Consider the following 23240-nt stretch of genomic DNA (forward strand, 5'->3'; position numbering starts at 1 on the left):
TAAGGAAATCTATTATGAAAATGGTATATTTTGTAAGGTATCATTTTAATTGACAGAGCTGGTCAGTACATTGTAAAATCTAGATTCCAATATCGTATCAGAGTTATCTTTCGTTAAATGACTGATGATGTTTTACAAAAAATGTAACAATTTTGAATATTCCAAATAATGCATAAAAAAGGGCTATAGGCAGTTCTAGAACTATTTCAAACCAAATGTGCAGAAGGATGTAAACATTCAGTGAAATAGTAACGTTCCACTCAGATACAAGCGTCATAATATTTTATGTATATATATATATATATATATATATATATATATAATGAACTTGATAAATGTCATTAATATTCATTTTTATCACTCTTCTTTTTTGCCACCTATAAAGTAAATGTGTATTAATCTACTATCACGGCAAACCTTATATTATTTTGGAAGTTTTCTAGATAAGACACCGTTATCAGTTAGTCTCTTGGTAGCGTGCTCGCATCGAACGCATAAATTTCGAGTTCGATCCCGGTGTTTAAAGCATACATTTTTCGAAAATAAGAATTGTTGCTTGAATATACTTTTTGATGAATTTAAAGAAGATACATATAGTTTTCTTTCTCCACATCATATTAGATTAACATAGACATAATGACGAGTCTGGTGGATAATTTTGTTTATTGGCAAACATGCCATCTCTTTTTTGTTTTTATATAACATTTGTTGAGTCTTGATTTGGGAGAAACAATCAGGCATACCAAAATTATTCACCTAGTATCTTTGAGTTTGCATGCAACGGAATATAGATGTAAATAACAACGTTAAGGGTATTAGAACAATCAACATTGTTTATTTTGGAGGTCAACGAAAAAGAAATGAGGTCAAAACGTAGAACTAAACAATTGTCTTTAATTTATTGATGTAAACTCGATCCATTGTCCTTTAAATTACCGTTTTGTTTTATTTGTCTGCACGAGAGGGTGAAAAATGTCGCCGCTGACCAAGTGGATAGAGTAAATTATCTCCCTCATATTAGCCAATCAAAGTCTTGCATTTTTATGTGAAGTATAATAATACACATTATTTTACCGAAACCATAACACAAACATTAAAAATAAATTAATGTCATCAATGAGCTAATCTTTTCTTTTGGACATTGATTAACCTGCATATCGGCTTCGAGATATGTTTCTTTTTCTAATCGGTTAGGCGTGTCCTCATACATCCATAGGTTTACATGTATGGAATTACCACCTCTACCAGAATAATTTTGTTTCAGGCCATCACATTTCGTCAAGCTTTTTGTCGTGACGTTGTTTATTGTGGAAATAAAAGATACAAATTCCTTTATAATTCCACATTGAATTAATTAACGCAGACATGTTGGAATGCAAGCGCAGCTTGCTTTTCTAGGATCAACACAGTTTGATTTTGAAGATTTCCTCTCTTTGCAGTACTATCCATAATCAAGTTTTGATTACCAAATCCTCTCATAAAGTTTAAAAATTTTGAATGGAATAACCGAAAACTGATTTGCCAGAAATTTTAACTACTTCCGCCATAAATCATTGATTAGAAGTTAGATTCTAAAATCCAACGGCCACCATCTGAAAACAACAAAAACGGCTTGCTTTGTTTAGGAAATCTATCTTGTAGTGTCAGATGTATGATAAGTAAAAAGGTACATCTCTTTGACTATCGTTGTCAGTGATTTTATCCAAAACTATTGCTTATCATAGGCTGTTTGCATTCTTCCTGAGAATACTGATCTTCAATGAAATAATGCTTCATTCTAAAATCGTCATATTCTGATTTAGAACACCTTTCAATGGCCTTTTCCGTGCAAACTCTTCTTTAATTTTGATTTGATCATCTCTTGGGCTTATCCACATGTTCTTGATTTCAGTTGTCAAAATATCTGAAATAATATGATAATGTTATGAAACTTACCCACTCTTGCCATCTGTAGCAGATTTTCGTTTAACCGAAAGAATTCGATCACCGTGATTATGTAGGTTATGTCCAAGAATTAAAAAAAAAATGTCCAATTTGTACGACATCAGAATTCCAATCTATCTAGGTTTAATTATTTATTTTTTTATTAGTTATTATTGGCTTGTAACAAAGTCCCAGTAATACTTACAGACAGTTTGTTTTTGTGTCTTTGGAGTGTGTATGTTACTTGATTTTATTGCTTTGTACCGATCTGATGAAATCACAAAGCTTTGACTTTTTCGAAATACTATGGATTTATCCAACCCAGGAATAGATTACCTTAGCTATGTTGGGCAAAACCTTTTGGAATTTGAGTCCTCAACGCTCTTCAACTTCGTACTTTATTTATTCTGTACATTCACTGGATAAATCTTAATGCATCCATAATACTTTATTGTTTCGTAAGTTGTATTTTATACGATTTATTTATAACTATTAATATATACTGTGTCTCTCAGTCCTGATTGACCCTAATTGCATTTATAGGTCATTATATCGCTTTAGAATTAAATAAAAATGAACAAGTTTGCATGTAACGGTTTTATGATGGCGCATTGCACACAACCCAAACTATATAAAGTAAGAGATGTTTCCAAAATAAAGCACAGACATTATTAGCATGTTTTAATTAATAATATCTTTTATCCATCCTTAACAATAGACCACTTCATATGATAGGTCTTTCTTCGTTTCTTTGTATTTTTGGTAAACATCTCGTTTATATCATTTTCATTATGCTCCTGGTACCATTATCAGTATTCTTCTTGAAGTAAGTTATCGGTGATATTTGTACTTGGTCTGCTTACACTTTGTTCTGTTTTATTAATGTTTGCATCAAATATGTTCCTAACAATATATTGTATTGTAAAATTAATTGTTATGTCTTTAGTTTTCTATGTTGTGAATAATGTAAAGTTGTCTGTCTATTGATCTTCTTAATTTTTAGTCCTGGGGTGGTCAGTTCATTTTTTCCCTTAAGAGTTGAAATGTCCCTTTCTTAACTTTCATCTCTTCAAATAGACCCAGTCGTAAAATATAGGTTTTTTAAAATGATTAAAACATAAATGAATATTAGGTACAGTTGAAATTCCCTCATGCTTACATATACTTTTTATGCATTAATTGTATAGAATATAAAATCTTACTTTACTTTGGTTTGATTATATTTCTATAGCTTTTGTTTGTACGAAACATCCACTAATCAAACATCCACTAATCAAACATCTATTTACGTTTTCCAAAGTTTAAAACTGTACAATTTATTCTGTTTACATTCTATTGTAGTTGACATTTTATTTATAATCTATTGGGAAATATGTAAATATCATAGATTTTAGTAATATAATACTAACAGTTGGTTGCTCCTTTGTTCCACAATCGATTGTCTTTTAAGTACTTTTAATGGTTTGTTTATATTTTAATATGTTGACATCTGGTAGATACTTGTACGTATCGAGGATATCATCAAAAAGGTATGTTGAAATTTATGTCATTTTTCTTTTTATTAAAAAAAAAATAACTAACTTAACACTCCTATATATTTTGATTTGAATAAAGAGATTATAGCTCATACACTAATGCCACAGCAACCCAATGAAGAAAATAATCAAATATGTTGGGAGCAACATAAAGTCTTCAAATACAAAAGGTGATATACAAAAAGTATTATGACGTCGGTGAGAACTATGTCCAGGTTAACGTATGTGACGTCAAAAAGCTGGGATATCCAATTGTGTGTAGATCTTAACAGACACAATCACAGGGAAGACCAATAAAAATAGCAATTATGCAATAGATTAAACCATTTGTTAGTATTATTTCTAAAAGGTACAGGTTTCTTTTAACCTTGATAAAAAATGTAAGGTTTTCTAAACATTAAAGTATACATGACAATAGGCCAATGAGCAAGTTAAGTATGTGAGTGTGTCTATTCTCGATGAGAACAGAACATCAAAAAATAATAACTGGCACATGCTGCCTTCATAACATTTGTCAATCGATAATTTAACTTGTGTTTTGGTCACTGTTTTGTACCGTCGTAACGAATCAATGTGCTAATACATTTTATTTCATATCGGTTGAGAATAAGCTTCTCTTATTGGATAACAAGGAGACACATGTCATTCTTTATTCTTCAGTTATAAATTCCATCGTGTTTAACAGAGAGAAAAACCGGATCAGAAAACCGGTCGTAAACGGACTTTGACATCTAAATAAACGGTGGGACGTGATCTCAATGTTTAGAGTGATTTCCCATTAGTAAAACGGAATCGCGATTTATTAGTTATAAAATTATAGAAAAATTTATTTTGTATTTATAAATTGGAAATAAATTGATGCAGTGACTTATAATAGTTATCACTATGACTGGACTTCAGTCTTTCCTATAGAAATCGTACAATAACTCGAGTTTGAACAATTTGAATTTATGAGAATTTTTAGAATATGGTTCCTCCATGAAATAAACATAATAGTCATTGTTCACAAAACTATAACTTAAGTGGTCATGCGACGCTCAACAAGTATTGGGAACATTATTTTGGTAAATACATTCGATATGCAAGTGCTTGCCACTGCTACTCAGACATTTTAAAACACCACCAATTACTGAGCAGAAAGTTAACGAACCAGTGTTATATCACAAAACGTCTCGATCTTTTTTTAAGTCCATCGGGAGACATCAAGACCGTGTTGATACATATTCCGTATCAAGCTCACAAATAATTCATGATGGTCTTTAAATATAGATTCTAGTTGTTTATCTTCTTAATATCACAATGTTGACTACTGTTCACTTTTTTTTACATTTTCTTTTTAAATAGCAGTATACTACTGTTGCCTTTATTTACCTATTATGTCTGTTTGTTTTGCTCACACATAGTGTTCAATATACTCGAATTTATTAGACTGGCATACAAGTGAAGAGGGTCAAGTCAGCTATACAGCCATATTTAATCCACCATTTTCTAAATAAAGAAAAGTCAGAAATATTACCATTATTTTTCATTCGTCTAATGTGTTATGGGAATTTCAGTTTTGAATTTTTCTTGGAGTTCGGTATTTTCGTTGTTTACTTTTTATATTGACCTGTTATTGAAACCATCCTATAAATATAATGCAATAACCTTTAAGTACATGTCACAGGTTGCAAATATGGTTAATCCATACTAAAATAACTTGCACAGACTTATTTGAACGTTAACAAACGCTAAGATCATAAAATGCATGTTAAAGGGATGTATCCAGTTCTTTTAGTCTTAAAATATTATTTTAATTGGGTTAAGATAGAAGATAACTCGGTTTCTAGTAATTGTATACATTTACGAAAAAGGAATTTAATTCCAAATTAACATTAGAAAATTTACCCGAGTTTTTAAAGTACATATATATAAATAGTTATCTACAAACTTTGGTAGGGTTTTTCCGTTGCTTAATCATCCTAATTTTATTACAAGTCCGGTGTCATTGTTCCTTTGGTTTGCTAATGTTCCTGCATTTTTTTAATTTATAAACCAAATACAAAATAAGAAGTTTAACAAAAAATTAGTTGGGAATGTTTAAACATTAGGTTATGCAAATTTAAGAAAGTCAAATGTTATCATTCAGAATCACAAAAGGGTTTACGTAATGGAATATTCCATCGTTATACAGATGATATTTTCCTTGTGTCGTAACTAAAATCCCCTTCCCTTTTTACGAATGTGACCTACCGAATTGGACTATCTACCACCGGCTTTGTAACAACATGAGCAACGCGACGAGTGCTACATATGGAGGTTTTGGTTGGGTCCGTGTTGTTTTTTGTGACATTTTGTTCACGCATCATTGTCAATATAATTAAAATTGATACGACTGTCGTACAAGTGAGAAGTTTAGCACGATAAAATCAGGTTCAATCCACCATTTTCTACATTTGAAAATGCATGTACCAAAGTCAGGAATATGACAGTTGTTTTGGTTTCTGACCCGGATTTGTTTTTTTCTATCGATTTATGAGTTTTGAACATTGGTATACTACTGTTGCCTTTATTTGTTGTCCATTCGTTTGGTGTGTTTTATCATTGATTTTGCCATTTTATTGGGGACTTTCTGTTTTAAAGTTTCCTCGGAGTTCAGTATTTTTTGTGATTTTATTTTTTATACAAATGTATATAGAATGGGGTTTGGTAGGGTCTAATTAAGGAATAAAGGATCGGGAGTCGAAAAAACAGATTTATATCAATGTTCCAGACCGTACGAGTATTTGGACCGCGTACTTTTTTCAAAATACTCATACGGTCGGACCGTACGCGTACGATCTGATTAATACCATTAAGAAGTTGGTCAAGTGTATAAGTTACAAATGCATGTAACAGATCAACATAACTAAACTCTCAAATTAATATGAAAAAGTTGAATTGTAATTGAAATAAAAGCTTTATATTTGAACTATTTAAAAATTCACGCTTATTAAATCTTTTAATATCTTCTATTAAGCATGTCGATCAGTAATACATTATTTGAATTATGATCACAGAAATTGAAGATATCGGAAGTAAACATAATGTGGGAGGACAAATGTTTTAGAATATTTAGCAACTTTACAAAAAAAATGCAAATGCAAAGGAACATGAAGGTAGCAAGTGTCACCTTGGTCGAGAGTACAAAAATAGGATCCAGATATACAATTAAACAAACATTTAATTTCAATTGTTCATTTGTTCATTTTATCCATCTAATTGTAACGATAACAATTTATAAAACTAAAAATAAAGATTGTGATAAATATTTGTTTAAATTTAACCCATATGATCCAATAACATGTATGGTAAGCTTGTACTGGACCATGCATACGCATATACTCATATGGTCCGACCGTACGAGTATACGTAAACAGTCCGGACTGTTCGCGTACGGTCCAAATACTCATATGGTCTGGAACATCAACATCTTTGTTTTAAGACATATCGTAGAAAAACATCATTTTTGGGAAGACCAAGGCTCTTAGATATTTGCGAAACTATATCTAAGTGTAGCTGTTCTGGTCTTTGTTTTGCAGTTTTTAACTGTATGACGAAAAATTGATGCACATATGTAACTTAGACAAAATATACAATACATTAATAATAGTAATTCATAAAATTAAAAATTTACATTTAAACCACTAATTGCTATTAAATATAACAGTAGTTCATGCAATTTAATATTTAAATATAAAACCAACAAAAGCTAACATGAATATAAGTAAATCACTGACAAATTATGAAAATATTTACAGGTATCAGATTTACTTTTTTGTTAGTTGGTATTTCCTCTGAATTCGCTAGTAGTTGCGAGTACTCTCAGATCTGTTTTTTTTTTATGTTTTTAGTCATTTTGTTAAATTTGTTTTTATGTGTGTGTTTTGTAGCGATCTAATGAGAGTTAAGCGTTTTTCAACAAATTTTTTTAGTTTGTTCTTAAATTGTGCTATTGCACCACTGCCGCAGGTAAGGTGGGGTTGATCCGCAAAACTCGTTTGTTTTTGTACGTATTTGTATTTGTTTTTAATTTTATGATCTTTTTTGTTATACCCCGCAACAGGTCGAAGGGGGTATTAACTTTTCCCTTAAACGTCCGTCATTACGATATTCCCATTTTCGTTTGAAAACCAAGATTGAGCGTGCTTTGCTCAGGCACATTCTTTTCTATATATAAATACACTTGTTAATAAATGACATTAAAAATACAATGTTCGTTTAGTTTTATAGAATAGTCTAGACTTTTATCAATATGTATCTTCTATTTTATTTGGAAGCATATGTTTATTGAACAAAAACATATCTATCCACCCTTTAACGTTTTATGTTACTAATAACGGAAGCAATAAAAGATCTAAATAATTGTTTTATTGCCATTTTAATACACGAACTTACTTTAGGCAAAACCTTTTTTATGCGAATGGCATAATTTGGCATTTAGCTCTCTTTGATAAGACTTGAACGTCGTAAAAATATTCAATTATCTGCTGAATTGGATTAAATTAAAAGCATGAAATTACTTTGTTTTAAATGCGAACAAAAAATATTAAAAACAAACATTTGTGCGTTAAATAATCTTCCTACGCAGGATTTTTTTTTGATGAAGAAATCATATTGAATATAAAAATAAAATGTAGTATGATTGCTACTGAGACCAATACTCGAAATAAACATGTTAAACAATTTCAAACGAGAAGCCTAACAGCCTAATTTATTTAAAATAATATATAGAAAAGAATGTATCCATCTGACGAGTTAAGCCTTTTCCACTGATTGATATAGTTAGTTCCTATGTTGTAATGATGCACCACTGTCACAGGTTAGGGCAGGGTTGGGATCCCTTACATGTTTAACCCCGCCACATTATGTATGTATGTGCCTGTCCCAAGTCAGGAGTCTGTAATTCAGTGATTGTCGTTTGTTTGGTTTTTACGTACGTTCGGTGACCTATAGTAGTTAATTTCTGTGTCAGTTGTTTCATTGGTAATCATACCACATCTTTTTTTATGTAATAGGTAAAAATGTCAAAAATAGGGGTATAACAGTCAACATTGTGTTGTGACCTTACTCACTATATAAACAAACAAATTTGTAACGTAACAAAGAGGCACAACAAGGCATATATAGTAATACCACATTAGCAAAAATGAAAGACAAGAATACAAAATTTAACCATAGAACAATTATAACGCAATGATAGGATGTATAAGTACAGAGCCACGTAAAATGCATATAAACCTGATATGACCTTACTTACAGTTGTTGTCCATTCGTTTGATATGTTTGAGCTTTTGAATTTGTCATTTGATTAGTGACTTTACGTTTTGAATTTTTCTCAGAGTTCCGTTTGTGATTTTAATTCTTACAATCTAATCCGAATTTTCAAACTGTCTGAACCCCTTTCAGTCTAATACTTCTATTTAAAAAAAAAACAGTTTGTTTGGAACTAAGCTGAAACCTAAATGTATAGAACCTATTAGAAAACTAATGTTTGAAACAAATTTGAACTGCTTCGTTTTATATCTTCGGTACAATAGGAAACTTTTACTGAGTAGCTACCTACTATTTATACTAGATACTCGAACCCCGAAGAGTGCACCTGTACCAAGTAATATGGAAGCACATATGGTACACCAGGAATTTAGTTGTTTTGTTTTTAGGTTTTTGTCTTATATATGAGAAACTATAATAGGTAGATAGATAAATACTTAATAGACCAATAATGATCAGCAAGACATGATCTACAAATAAGTCACCATAATTTAAATAGTTTGATCGTTTGATGACTCCTTATTGGAGTTTTTGTCTTTTATAACGGTTTTCATCATTTATTTAGCGTTGTTGCCTACTATCTGAAAAACTATAGAATCATATTCAAAACAGTGTGGTTGTGGCCATTGATTGACGACCTTAATTATCCCATTGACTGGGACAGATTAGGTGAACGTTTGTCTGTAACGACCACTGCTCACTACTTGCTTATTATAGAATTTAAACTGTGAGGTAACCAAAGGTTCTTAACGCCTTCAACAAAGGTTCTTAATGCCTTCAATAATAAAATAATTCGAAAAATTAATCAGGAATAACCTTTATGTTTTGATTTATATTATTGATATAAATCATAACATCGTGTTATACCCGATTAATTTTTCGAATAACTTCATTTAGGTGTTGAGAACCTTTGGTGATACCACAGTTTAAGTGTCTTTAACAAGTACAAAAAACAAAAAAAAATTATATAAATTGTCACCACCATGCTTACATGATTTAGTTGTATTGAAAGATTGTAAATATAATTTTAGATACTCTAATATTGTAGATATACCTAGGGTCCGAACATCAACCTATGGTAAGAACTCTTTTAAATACACAGCTGCTGTTTTATGGAATAACCTGATGATTTTAGAAAAATTGCTAATTTTAGTCAGTTCAAAAATATTTTAAAGTCATGGAATGGAAATGACTGTAAGTGCACAGTTTGTGCAGACTTTTAGTTTATATATTATGCAAATTTATTTACCATCTAGATCATACCCAATTTTTCAAATTTTTATGCTATGCATTTTGCCAGCTTTTTATGCCTAGTTTACACTTGTATGCTTTTAGCTTTAATACCTAGCTTATGCTTATATCCTGCTCTTAGTGCTTCATTTTTGTGCTGTGAAGTTTATTGCATGTGTATTATAGTATGTGTTGTATTGTTAAAAATGTCTCATATGTCGGTTAAAAGCTCATTAGAGCTTATGTTTGTCTATGTTTGTATACCTTGCCGACTCTAAATAAAGCTTATTTATTTATTTATTTATAAGTACATAGTGAGCAGTGGTCGTTACAGACAAACGTTCACATAATCTGATCCAGTCAATGGGATAATTTAGCTCGTCAATCAATGGCCACAGCCACATTGTTTTGAATATGATTCTATTACAAATTAATTTGAGCAGAAATGATCAGTAAGGCTATATATGATTAAAGAAAAAAATCTCATGGAGAGTTGGCTAGGGGTAATCATACAGTATCTAATTTTCATACACTCTTAGGGGTATGAAAGAAAGTGAACACCTGATTTTTGTTGTTTGCAATGAGAACGTTAGACTATTAATCAATAAATAAAACCCATATAAGTGGAAGAAACACCAATTATTATAGGTTGCGAATGAAACAAAATCAGATGCACATTTCGATAATGTCTCGTCAAAGATGCCCGAGGCATAAATATCTGAAAATTCAAAGCTTGTTTAAAAGATGAATTGCTATAAACCAAAATATTTGACACTACTGAGTTTATTAATAAATATACAAAATTCACTTAAATACCTTGAAAGTTGAAAATACATGAATACTTACACTAAACATATACTTGTACATGAACACAAGGTATATTTGTTAAATAAAAAGACTTAGTTTTTAAGTTAATGTTAACATTTATTCTATATTTTACAATATCCATTTGACATTGCTCGGTACTTATACATTCCATCATTGTGTTATGGTTCTATGGTAAAAATTTTGTATTCTTGTCTTTGGTGTTTGTTAATGTGCTTTATCTATATGTCTTTTTGTTTATCTTTGTTGACATATTTGCTTATTTTTATAGTGATTAAGATTATAACACAATGTTGACTGCTGTACCCCTATTTTTGACATTTTTAACTATTATGTCTGTTTGTTTTGTTCACACATCGTTGTCAATATAATGATATTTTATGCGACTGTCATACAAGTGATAGGTTTTGCTAGCTATTAAACCAAGTTTTAATCATGGGCAACCATGACGTGTTTGAGCTTTTGATTTTGTCATGTGCTTAGGGACTTTCCGTTGAGAATTTCCTCGGAGTTCAGTATATATGTTATTTTACTTTCTGCTAGGTCTTTCCAACTAAGTGCTTGGCAAAAAAAAAATAAGACTATACATTTATTTTAACAGGGATTGTAAAAACTCTTTTGAAGGATTAAATACTACTGAAAGATATAACTGAGTAGAGGAAGGCGTTTTAATCCCCAGTGTTCTTGTGTAGAATAGTTCTTTCCTCCTTGTGGTGTAACATGCTTGGATCTAGAAAGATTTGTTGCCCATATTTCAGGTGATATAAGTTTATAACTTGCTGTGACGTTTACTTCCTGGTTGCTAATCTTATATAGCATTTTTCTTCTTTCCTGTAATGATGTCTAAATTACTTTTTATATCGAAAACGAAATTCAATTAAAATAATTGCTGCAACAGTTTGAAACAGAAAAAACGGTCTTTACTTTTCAGCTAAATGCAAACGTACACAGAATTCATTATGAATTATTTATATTGAAATCAAAGTATTAATTGGCGATTTTAATAATTAGTCCGTGTCTTTCGGCTTTTACTGCTTTCTCGCATTCAATTAACTTGATTATGCCTCACGGTGACTTAACGTCTGTATCCCACAAGGTTTCGTTTGTAGCAAATTGATTTAAATATTTCTACATCACTGAATTCAAATGCTGATTGAATGTAGAAACCCTAAAATCGTATTTCACGCCAGCTAGAAATAGAATCACTCCATGACTGTCTTATTAAAACGGCAGAAAAAGATCAATAACTTTATGGTATAAGATATTTGGTTTTTTTTTAATAGCATTTGTAAAGACGTTTTGATTGCACGGATTTAGAAATCGTACATTACTAATGTGCTCCAATTTAGCGGATTCCAATATTTAACGACTTGTAGAGAAGGTCGATATTAAAACCATGAGTAGCAGTCATTTTTTTAAATATTTTTTTGTAAATGGAAAATCGTTTCCAAATAAACAAGAATAGACTGAAAGTTCAATCAATAATAAATTTTAGTTATTTCTAAACAAAACAAAATTATAAATTTATAGAATACTTATATAACAGAGAAATTACAAACAATTTAACAAAAAACAGCTTGTGTTCATCTTTTAAAACAAAAAAGTTATGCATTTCTGTTAAAAGCAAAAATATGTCCACAATATATCCGAATTTCTAACAAATATCTGAAATTTAGACCTCAATTTACTAAAAAAAAATAGCACATGAAGGTATATTTTTTATTACATATTTGATTTGAGCAGGTAAAAAATATCCTTTTTGCAAATTTTCATTAAATTTCATTATGGGATCAAAAATGTATCGTATGTCCTTAAGATTTATTGACATAACTAACTTAGTAAACCTCTGTAGAACATTTTTGAAATGGAAAGACGTATTTCCGTCTTTGTTTTAATTTCACACCACGTCTCAATGCATCACTTAGGCTGTCTTAAAAGAATAACAAATCCTGACAACAGACCGGAGATATTCGGTTTGAAAATTTAGTAAATTGATGGAAAACATTAGTGACTGAGAGGAAAGGTAGAGATGTCATGATATTCATCAATTTGTTGCCAAGGTCTTAATTGCCCTTAGCAGTTTCTAGTCAGTCGTAGACGGTAATAGATAGAGAATCCCATTGCAGCTTAGAGCTAATAACTTCGCCCTTTTAAATTTGTTGTCTGTTGTTAAAGTAACATCGATAATGCGTTTTATTCCAGTAGAATTACTTTGTCACTGAAATTAACTGTGGTATTATCTATCTATATTGTATGTTCGTAATAACTTTGGCTTCCTCTTGAAGTTTTATCACTCTGAGAACACTACCGTAATTACTGATCATTTAATAGATCAATATGTCGCCTTATTTATATTGCAAATGGCATATATCAGATAATGAGTTATAAAATTAATCGATTCCTAAGCCGTTATTTTGTAAATAATCTCATAAATGACGCTCATAATCCTATTCAGATATCTCAGGGTACCCATTAAAAAAAAGATGTAATTTTTTTTTAATGATCATGTTTTCTTGCTATTGTCTTCACGATTTAATATCATTGTTTTTTATCATCATAGTTATTCTATAACCATATTATCCTATGTCATAACATTAACGGTACCAATTTTCCCGCACCAGATGCGCATTTCGACAATACATGTCTCTTCAGTGATGCTCGTGGCCAAAATATTTGAAATCCAAAGCTTACATAAAAGACGAAGAGCTATAATCCAAAAGGTCCAAAAAGTATAGCCAAATCCGTGATCCTGTTGTCCGCACATTCTGTAAAAAAAAAAAAGTTACAAGTTTGAGTTGAAATTTACTTTTTAAGTGTCCCTGGTACCTCTTTTTGGTTTTACATTCATTAAGAATGCGAATTAATACTAATATTTATTGGCAATTACCACATTTCCGTATTTTCAATTGGTACTGTTGTACATTACAGGGAAGGGGAAACTGTATGCATATTTAGGTATCCAGGTCTTGCCCTTTTGGTGATGAAATCATAGATACCTATTTTCATTTTTTAATGACATTTTTGGAAATCAAATAGAAGTCTTTGTATATAATTCAATTTTGGATGTAACGCGTCTTCCGATTGACTGACAGTGTTTTGTCTATCAGCTCATAGACATAATTTTGTCATGTGACCGTGACGTCATCAACGTTTTTTTTTTTGTGTGTGTTTGCTCTGGCTTAAAAAAGGAATTTAGAATTAAATTATAAGGAATGACTAATATTTTTTCTGTCTATTCGAAATAACATAAAATGTGGTGCACAATTTTTCTTCATAGACTGAGAAAAAAAATTACAGCCATTCCTTAAATTTATTGTAGAATAGAGAATGAAAGCGCGGAATGTTTCAAAGGGACAACAACCCGACCAAAGAGTAAAAAAAAAAAAAAAAAAATCCAAGGCCAATATTTCCAAGTATTTAATTGTAAATTAACCTCGTCTCATATTTATTAACAATAAAAAAATAAACGTAGCAAATGTAATTTTTCCAGGCACGAAGGAAGATCAATGAAAATAAAGACAATAACAATTAATAATAAACGTGACGACAAAATAGCTGGTTATCAGCTCTAAAGACTTTAATAAAGGAAGAGGCTAATTTCCATTACTCATCAAGCGTGCTCAATACTCCTGCTTTAACAGAATTCATCATCATTTCAATACCGATATCTGTAACAAGAATTCTCTCCAGTTCTAATTAAAAGTCGCAATACAAGATGCAGTAATGTATTCATTAAAGCATGGGAAAGATCACAGTACGTCGATTGGCATGACGTTGTCCGATCTAGCCTCATTACATTAACAAGCACTCGTACAAGTAACCTTATTCATTTTTATTCATATCAATATCTAAAGAAATGTAGTAATATTTTGTTCTGTGTGAATCTAAGAATCGTATGATTGATGGGATGAGAAAAACTTGATTACACTTCCCTGGCTTCTGTTATCTTGAACAAACACCTCTGATCATATTTCTCTTCCGACATACGTCGTTTTGTTGATATGTTTCTTTCACGCTATTTCTCTAACTTTAATCAAATGTTCGAACAAGACTTGTATGGTTTTGTATATAAATTGTATTATTTTTGTACGAACCATTTGTCGACATTACAGAAATTGTATTCCGCGATGATAATTTAAAAATTGAATAAAGGAATGAAATAAGTAATATGTAAATTCATTTAAGAACGAGATGTTATTTACTCGTTTTTATGTCTTTGAGGACATGTTTTTGGATTTTTATGAGTAACAACGACGAAATGAAAAAATAAGTTGAGACCACTGTATGATGTAGAGTTCGAGACTATGAAAGCAACTATATACATAAGCGAATGTATGTGTTACTTAGAAATAAAAAAAAAAAAAAAAAAAAACGAATGAGGCAGACTTAATTGCACTCGACTCTTAGTTCTTATAGATAATTTCATCAAGTCAACTATACATTTAGTATGGGAAAACATAATTTATTTGTTGGAAATGTACTTTAACTACATTTAGCTCTCAGTACCTATACACTTTAAGGGCATGCACTTATGCTAGTATATTTGTTAGTTTTTTTATGTGTTTAGTGCCGAACCGACGAGTCAAGCTTTTTTTCAACTGATAGTTTGCCTTAATATACTGTAAAATGTACTTCGGCCAATCTCTTTTTTTTAAACAACGTCAGTAAGGTCGACTCAATTCAACCAGAAACTAAAACCAAAACAATTTCAACATTAGTGGTTTTTTTGTTAGATTGTACGATAATGTCATTCATTGTGTATCCCTTATATCACTTATATTGCCCTGACCCGGCCTCCAGGAATATTATGCAATTATTTTTTAAATCCCCCTCCTTGATAGCCAAGACAATAATTAGAAATCCCCCTCCTTGATAGCCAAGACAATAATTAGAAATCCCCTTCTTGATAGACAAGACAATAAATAGAAATTGTATCCATGATTTTCATTGTATCAGTCCTTGATATATTTGTACTTGTAGGTTTTGATTAAATTTCCAAATTGTTGATATGAATTATATTTAATAAACATGATAAAACTGTTTAAATCACATGAGGATTCTGAAGACATGATTTGTCAAGGCTTAGCCGACAATATTTTTTTAGACATGACAAAGAATATAAAATTCAATTTACTTTCTTTATCTCTAAAAAGCCACAGAAATTCAATTTCTTTTTCTTAAATTTATGGATAAATGGTAATTGATGATTTCTTTTTTCATCCTCAGTAGGTTCTATTTTTCTCATTAGTCTCTATTATTTTAATGTGCTTGCTTAATCTTCTGGTAAAAATTTTGTCTTCAAAAACTAATTCTGAATTCGTTTGCTCAATACCATAGGGACAAATGAATCATTTTCTCTCGCCGAACTTCTTCCCAATGTAAGTTTCTTGATGGGATATTTCTTCTTACTATTCAATTTACACAGTTGTCACGTCTTTTCATAGGAAAATTGATGCGCGGAAACCATCTGAGCAATTTAAGAAAATAAATCACTTGAAAAAACAAGACCAAAACAAGAACATTTAATCAGTCTAAAGAACGTCTTTTAAAGTTGTATATACTGAATCCATTAATAACATTTTACTTTTATTTTACGACCATTCATCTTGTCTAAATATAAATGCAAAATAGTGCTGAAAACTTAACACTAGCTTAAGTAATGATTTTGCCTTGCAAATCAATCTAAATTGCGATCTGTGACTCGAAGAGGAACCGAGTCCAAAGTTCAGAACGATAAAAGTATTGCTGTATTAGAGTTAATACAATAACGAACATCGATTCTGGGTGATAACTTCAAGCGTTTCATTGTATCTGCTTGCCGATTACATGATGGGACTCTTGGGAATCTAGACTAGGAATATTTATCAATGCTTCGACAGTGACTGCTTCTTGGGTTACTGAAAAGAAATCATCCATTAAGATTGAAGCCGGAAAATTAAAGGTTATCCAAATGAAAACGCAAGATTAGTTTATTTCTATAAAAGGTATAACGATTTTTATTGCAATTTCTTGTTCCAGACTCCCCTTTGTCATAAAACATTATGATGTATGTATCATACTAGTTTCTTAAATAAATGTAGTTATGAGGGCACTATGACATTTTAAAAAATATTATGATATATGAACTATCAAATAATGGGAAACATAAAAATCTTTAATGTCATGATTTTCATCCTGAGAACTTAAAAAATATCTAAAAACGTTAAAATGAAATCGATTTTACATGTTTGAACTTTAAGCATGAGTTTTTTTTTAATTTGCTTAATGTAGACGCATGCATTTAAGTAATAAATATATATATATATATATAGAAAAGGTAGGCTGCACGTCTTCTTTTGTAAAAAGTATGGGTTTGATGTTGGTTCACTACATAAAATAAAAAATATAGTTGTGCTATGTAAAATAAAACGAGATCATTACGTGTTTTTTTTTACAACACTGACAGCCGTAAACATGACAAAAACAAGTCGCAGATAAGATCTTCCAGATATCAAACGGACAGAACAAGCTGTGCGAATATTAATTAATAATTATTTTATTACAAACACGTTTTTATAATTAAAACAATATCAACAGATCAAAATTAACAAATTTAACGGCTTTTGAAATTTAATCTGTACAAGAATAAGTCTGGCAATAAGTCAGTCCTAGAATAGCGATCAAACAACAGCAATCCTAAAGGAAATGAAACTTCAATGCACTCGAAATAGAAAATAATATTAGTCCTGAGCGTTGGAAATATTTTTGAATTCTTTTCGAACACAAGTTTTGTCATTGTACGAATTTATTATGTGCGACGTCTACTAAAGGCATTGAGGGTTTTGCTTAACAGAAAAAAAGCCTAATAACGTGAACGAAGGTGTAAGTTTTTCATCCTTGTTCATGGCATTGCTATAACTTTTAGATGAAGGCCTGCAAACAATGGACCGTTAGCGTTTGTCTGGGTTTTGTCAAGTGTGGGTAGGGAATTGTTGTCAAGTAGAATTTCATTTTACAGCTTATAAATTTTCAACGATATCGGTATACAAGGGACAATTTATAAACGATGTTTCTTAAACAGGCATGATTGAAGTATACTAGTTTGAAAACACACTAGTGATTTAAATTTACCAGGACTGACCGATTGATAATTGTGGATTAAGGTCCAAATGCCAAATAAATGCTAGGACAGTAATGACAATGCAGACAGTAAACATTTGCTTACTAAAAATCGGAGAGTCTTTAAATGGTACAATCGAATCAATACTTTGCTTACCACTTAATTTAATGGGTACATACAACTTAATAAAAAATGTGCCGGATCGCCAAGACAAGAGCGTCACAAGTAGGAAAACATAAACTGGAACATAAAAGTAAAATCATCCATTAATGACATTAGAACATTCAATAAATAAGGACAGCGTCTGAAATAATGCTAGGAATAAAGTCCTAATTGTTCTTCTGTTCTATACGTGTTGTTCAATTTAATGGAAATTTATGAAGATTCTTGGCATCCGAGGCAATAAATACCAATACTGTTCAGTACTTCGAATCAAATTGTAGCCGATTGATAATCAGAACAACAATCCAATTCGAGACTTAAAAAAATCGTATCTATAATGTATTTTTAGGATCATTGTTTTTGTAAATTAGACAACAAACTGTAGTAAAGTTAGCAATTATATGGGAGAAAACGGACTATTTCTGAATATTATGACCATAAAAAATAACGAAGATTGTAAAGTGTGAGTATGTTGAATAATGCAAGAGAGTTAATAGTTCTCGTATTTTGTTTTGATTTTATCAGTGGGCTTAAAAGTACAAATCAAGTTGGTTTATGTATTGTAGACTGAATAGAAGTAAATATTTTACATGACTTTCAAGATGACCTGATAAAACAGTGACAATTCTCTTCTTATAAATGTTTAATCAATCTGAGCATATCCATTACATTTATTTATTAACGCTCCGTTAACTACATTTACCTAAAATCAACTTTATGCTTATTATTGAAAATTGATTACTAATTTAACGTTTGTAAAGCTGTGTGAAGTAAACATTGCTGGTCTATGATTTTGATGCGACTGTCATAAAAGTGAGAGGTTTAACTAGCTTTAAAACCAGGTTTAACCCAACATTTGTTCTTAAGATGTCCTGTACTAAGTCAGGAAAATGGCAGTTGGTATCTTATATTCGTTTTGTGTGTGTTGCATTGTCGTGTGTTTTTTGTTCACTTCAGTGTTTCTGTTGTTTCTTTGTTTTCCTCTTATAGTTAATGTTACCCTTGGTCATAGTTTGTTACCCGAATTTGTTTTTGTCTTAATCGGATTATGACTTTCGAACAGCGGTATGCTACTGTTGCCTTTATCTATATAAAAATAAGGGAAAGGTATGATTGAAAATGAGACATCTATCTATAAGAATCAAAATGACGTCAATGTAAGCAACTATACGCTTTAAGCATTTGTCAATGATCAAAATCTTAACTGTATAGGCAGCTACTAAAAAGCCCCAACCGGACAGAATATGTAACAATTCAAACGAGAAAATCTAATATGACAGACAGAAATCACTGAATTACAGGCTGCTGGTGCCGGTATAATTTCATTCGGTAAAAACGGATTTTGGATTAACCTGTTTCAACATTAAATTAATGTTTAAACAGGAACATAGATTCGAGTGAAGATGTTGTGTCAAGTTGTTGTCTTGTATCGCTGAATTTATTGTATATTATGTGTTTCCGTTTTATTACCTTTACCAAGGTTTGTTGTCTCTAGTTCAAATGTGCGATGAGTATTGAATTTGTTAAGGTGTTCCGTTTGGAATGACTATTATTGATTGAATTTGACCCAAAGATTATTAATTGTGAAACAAAAGGTTATTTCCGTACCATGTGTACATTCTTCTATTGCATCCCCAAAGTATAAACCGTCAAAACTATTGTGTACCCTACTATATATGATAGCAGTCGTAGCCGATGTTACCCATTAATGTTTTCATTATATTTGTGAGTGTGCTTATTATGCAGCCCCTATTGATAAAAGTCATATGAAACTTCAAATTAAAAAAAAAAAAAGTTGAATATGATTTATAATATACAAAAATGGCTAATTTTTACTTTAAAACAATATTCGTGCAAGTGTACGTCACAATCTCCCCTTATAGACCTACTGGAATAATGAGATGATGGTACCAATTTGTCTTTCATGTTTTATGTTATGGAACAAGACATAAACCAAGTACAAAATGTACCAATCATGGTTGGAATCCATAACATCGACTTCTCAATTATTTGTTATGGGCAAGGGCAATGCAAACGGTGTCCCATTCAGCAGGAAATCGCAACCCATCAGCATCACGCCGGTTTTTTTTTTGTTGGAATTCGTTTTGCTTAATCTACTTGAGGAATGTTTGTTTTTCGATATATTTTTTTATGCGATGGCATTGTCTCTTTTTCTATAGGCAATTCTATGGTCCATTTTTTCAACATGTTGATTTTGATTATCCCTATTGTATCCTCATACTTTCTTAATATTGTTATTTACATCAATAAAATAACGCCTTATTTATTATTGAAAGAATTTCCTACAAATGTACATAAACAAATAATTCTATCTTTTTTTGTACATGTATACTTACGACATGATACATAACGTATTCAGTGTCGTTATGAAATGTGCTTTAGGAATATATATTTATTTATTTTATAAGACATATTCTGATGTAATTTTAAAAGACACTTTCCGTTGTGCTAATTTATACACGATTTGAACAAAGAGTTATAAAAAGGTTTTGGTTCGATTGGTATGAAAGATATGCATTGAAGCTGTTTGTCTTCTAAAAAAATGAAAGATGTAAATCATTAATACTTTTGAGAAACTACTAAATAAGTGAATGTCAATATTGACTTTGGGGTATTTTAAAATCTGATCCTCTTCTATCGAAACAAGCTTTAAATTTAGCCTTAATTCAATAAACTGCTTTCAAAGCATTTATCTTACAATTTCGATTCTAAATTGTCAATTCTTTTTTCAGATAAAAGTCAACAGCTTTTAAAAACCAACAAATCTGCCAGGTAGAACGAAAAAAGATAAGGAAACTATAGAGCACTTCAACGGTATCGAAACATCCAGTTAGATTTTCTATTCAGAAGTCGAAAGGCAAATAATGGAATCAATTGTGGTATCGACTTGTGTCATTATAAAAAGACCCGATGACAATTAGAACAACAATACAAGAATCACGTGATTATTGGCAGACACTCTTATATACAATTACGGGCGTCAATATCATTCGCTATTGGGAATCATATTTATTACGGACATATTAGGTTAACTTGGAAAGACATACATTATTGAAAAGAATATCTCAAATCACTACTATCCAGCCTCTTGTTAACACGAGATCATACTTAGGGAAATATTTTGATTTCTAATGTCGTCTGCTGAATCAAAACTTGTCACAGTTTCCGAGGATAAATATTGACAATTAGACATTAGCGGTGATTAAAGAATCTTATTACTAGTAATTCTCCAATGAATATTAAAGAAGCAAAAACTACTTATTGAACGAACGACATAAGGAAACAGTAATTTGTTTGTGCATTTATCCATCTAAATTGAACTTCGTATCTCAACAAACTGATAGAAACACACTGATAAAATTGTGTTGTCTCAGACGTTTGCCAATTGGATTATTGTATTTTTTTCTTTATTCTCCATAAGGATTGCTAAATCTTAATTTGATTTTGATGGCAGATAACAAGGATGTAAATTTAAAGTCATCGATATAAAAAAAAAAGTATAATGATGGTATTTGAAAACAATTTAATCAACCAATAGCAGCGCGCGCATAAGTCTAGATATTCAGACATTACTTGGATTGGACATACTATATATAGAGAATTACTTTTCTTTCATTCTGTGATATACTCTTGACGACAATTTACATGATTTGTTATAAAGGAAAAATTAAAACATTTAATTTCACTGTTTTATTCAAAATATCTGATAATTCCAAATGCCACAGGGACAGGTGGACATGGACGTGGTTGTGGCCAAAATATTGTCACTTATCATTCTGACAGTATGTACCGTACTTTTCGGACTTTTCCCGTGTAGACTAATGCAGTATTTTGCAAAAATAATCATATCTAAAAAGAAAATGTTCGACTATATGATATCAACAATGAAATGTTTCTCTGGTGGAATATTCCTTGGAACCTGTTTCCTCCATCTTATTCCAGAAACAAGAATCAAAGTAGGAGAAGTTATGATGCAGATTCGTTCGGATTCATCATATCCGGTAGCAGAACTATTAACAATGGCGGGATTTTTTGGTGTGATATTTACTGAACACGCAATAAGAGCTTTATACAAAAAAGTTCGAAGACTTACGAACAGACAGAATGATTGGAATAGTAATGAAATTTTACCAACATTTGGTTGTGGTTCGAACTATAGAGAAAGTCAAAGTGAATTTGACTGTCATAGTGTAAACACAGGTGTCCAGGATGAAACTTTAAAACTTGAACATGCCAGCGATGTACATGAAGACAATCAGGATATAATACATGATACATTGACAATGGAAATAGAGCCTGCACCTCTTCAGGACATGGAGGTGAAAAGAGTTGTGTCAGAGTTCAGTCGCGAAGGAGGGGACACAAGTAAAGGACAAATAAGGTCTGTTCTCTTTATTACAGCTTTATCGTTTCATGGTGTGTTCGAAGGAATGGCATTGGGTCTCCAAAGTTTAGAAAGTAACGTTTGGGTATTGTGTTTTGCTATAACAATTCATCGTGGAATTTTGGCGTTTGGTATGGGACTTCAACACATGCAGAATGAGGAGAGACATAGTACTATCGTATTTAGTATCTCATCCTTCGCTGTCATAGCAGCCCTAGGAATTATTATAGGTATTGCGATTTCAACTGGAGCTCAACTTTACACGGACGTTAATGTTCCGAATGCTATTTTGCAAAGTCTTGCAACGGGTACGTTATTCTATATTATATTTTTTGATATACTTTATAAAGAAATGACTGGAAACAAAGACGTTAAAAAGATTTCTTGTACATTTGTTGGCTTCTCTGTGATGGCTATTGTGTTCGCAGTTACCAGACAATAAAAATTGATAAATATGTTTTGTTCTATTTGTTCTATTACATGTATGTTGGTACAAAGTTATCGATATTTGATTTCCCCTCTCTAATCATACCAATATCGAGCATGCAATATTTTACACTTATACCGATGCATGATTGCCGAGAGTGCCGAGTAGAACACGTTATAATTTCCTGTAATTTTGTGTCTTCTTATCAAATAACATGGTACTTGCGTTTTACTTTACGAATGTAGTTTAACTCGATGTAATTTGGACCTTTTAGTCATGCAATAAACAAATTGCTCTAGACAATATTCACCAGAAAAAGCAATAAATCATTCTCGTTTTGTT

At 31.1% G+C, this 23240-nt stretch overlaps 1 protein-coding gene across 2 annotated transcripts; it reads left to right on the forward strand.

The window, feature by feature from the left end:
* The first annotated feature begins 3371 nt into the window (after positions 1–3371).
* On the forward strand, positions 3372–22928 carry LOC143073251 (zinc transporter ZIP1-like). 2 transcript variants are annotated; one of them, XM_076248659.1, is made up of 3 exons: positions 3385–3452; positions 9799–9828; positions 20820–22928. In XM_076248659.1, the coding sequence occupies exon 3, from the start codon at positions 21804–21806 to the stop codon at positions 22911–22913; it is 1110 nt and encodes a 369-aa protein (XP_076104774.1). In that variant the 5' UTR covers positions 3385–3452; positions 9799–9828; positions 20820–21803; the 3' UTR covers positions 22914–22928. The 2 variants fall into 2 exon arrangements, with proteins under 2 accessions (XP_076104775.1, XP_076104774.1); XM_076248660.1 differs by lacking the exon at positions 9799–9828 and having other exon boundaries at positions 3372–3452.
* The last annotated feature ends 312 nt before the right edge of the window (positions 22929–23240 follow it).

This window comes from Mytilus galloprovincialis, chromosome 4, assembly GCF_965363235.1.
Source record: "Mytilus galloprovincialis chromosome 4, xbMytGall1.hap1.1, whole genome shotgun sequence".
NCBI lineage: Eukaryota > Metazoa > Mollusca > Bivalvia > Mytilida > Mytilidae > Mytilus > Mytilus galloprovincialis.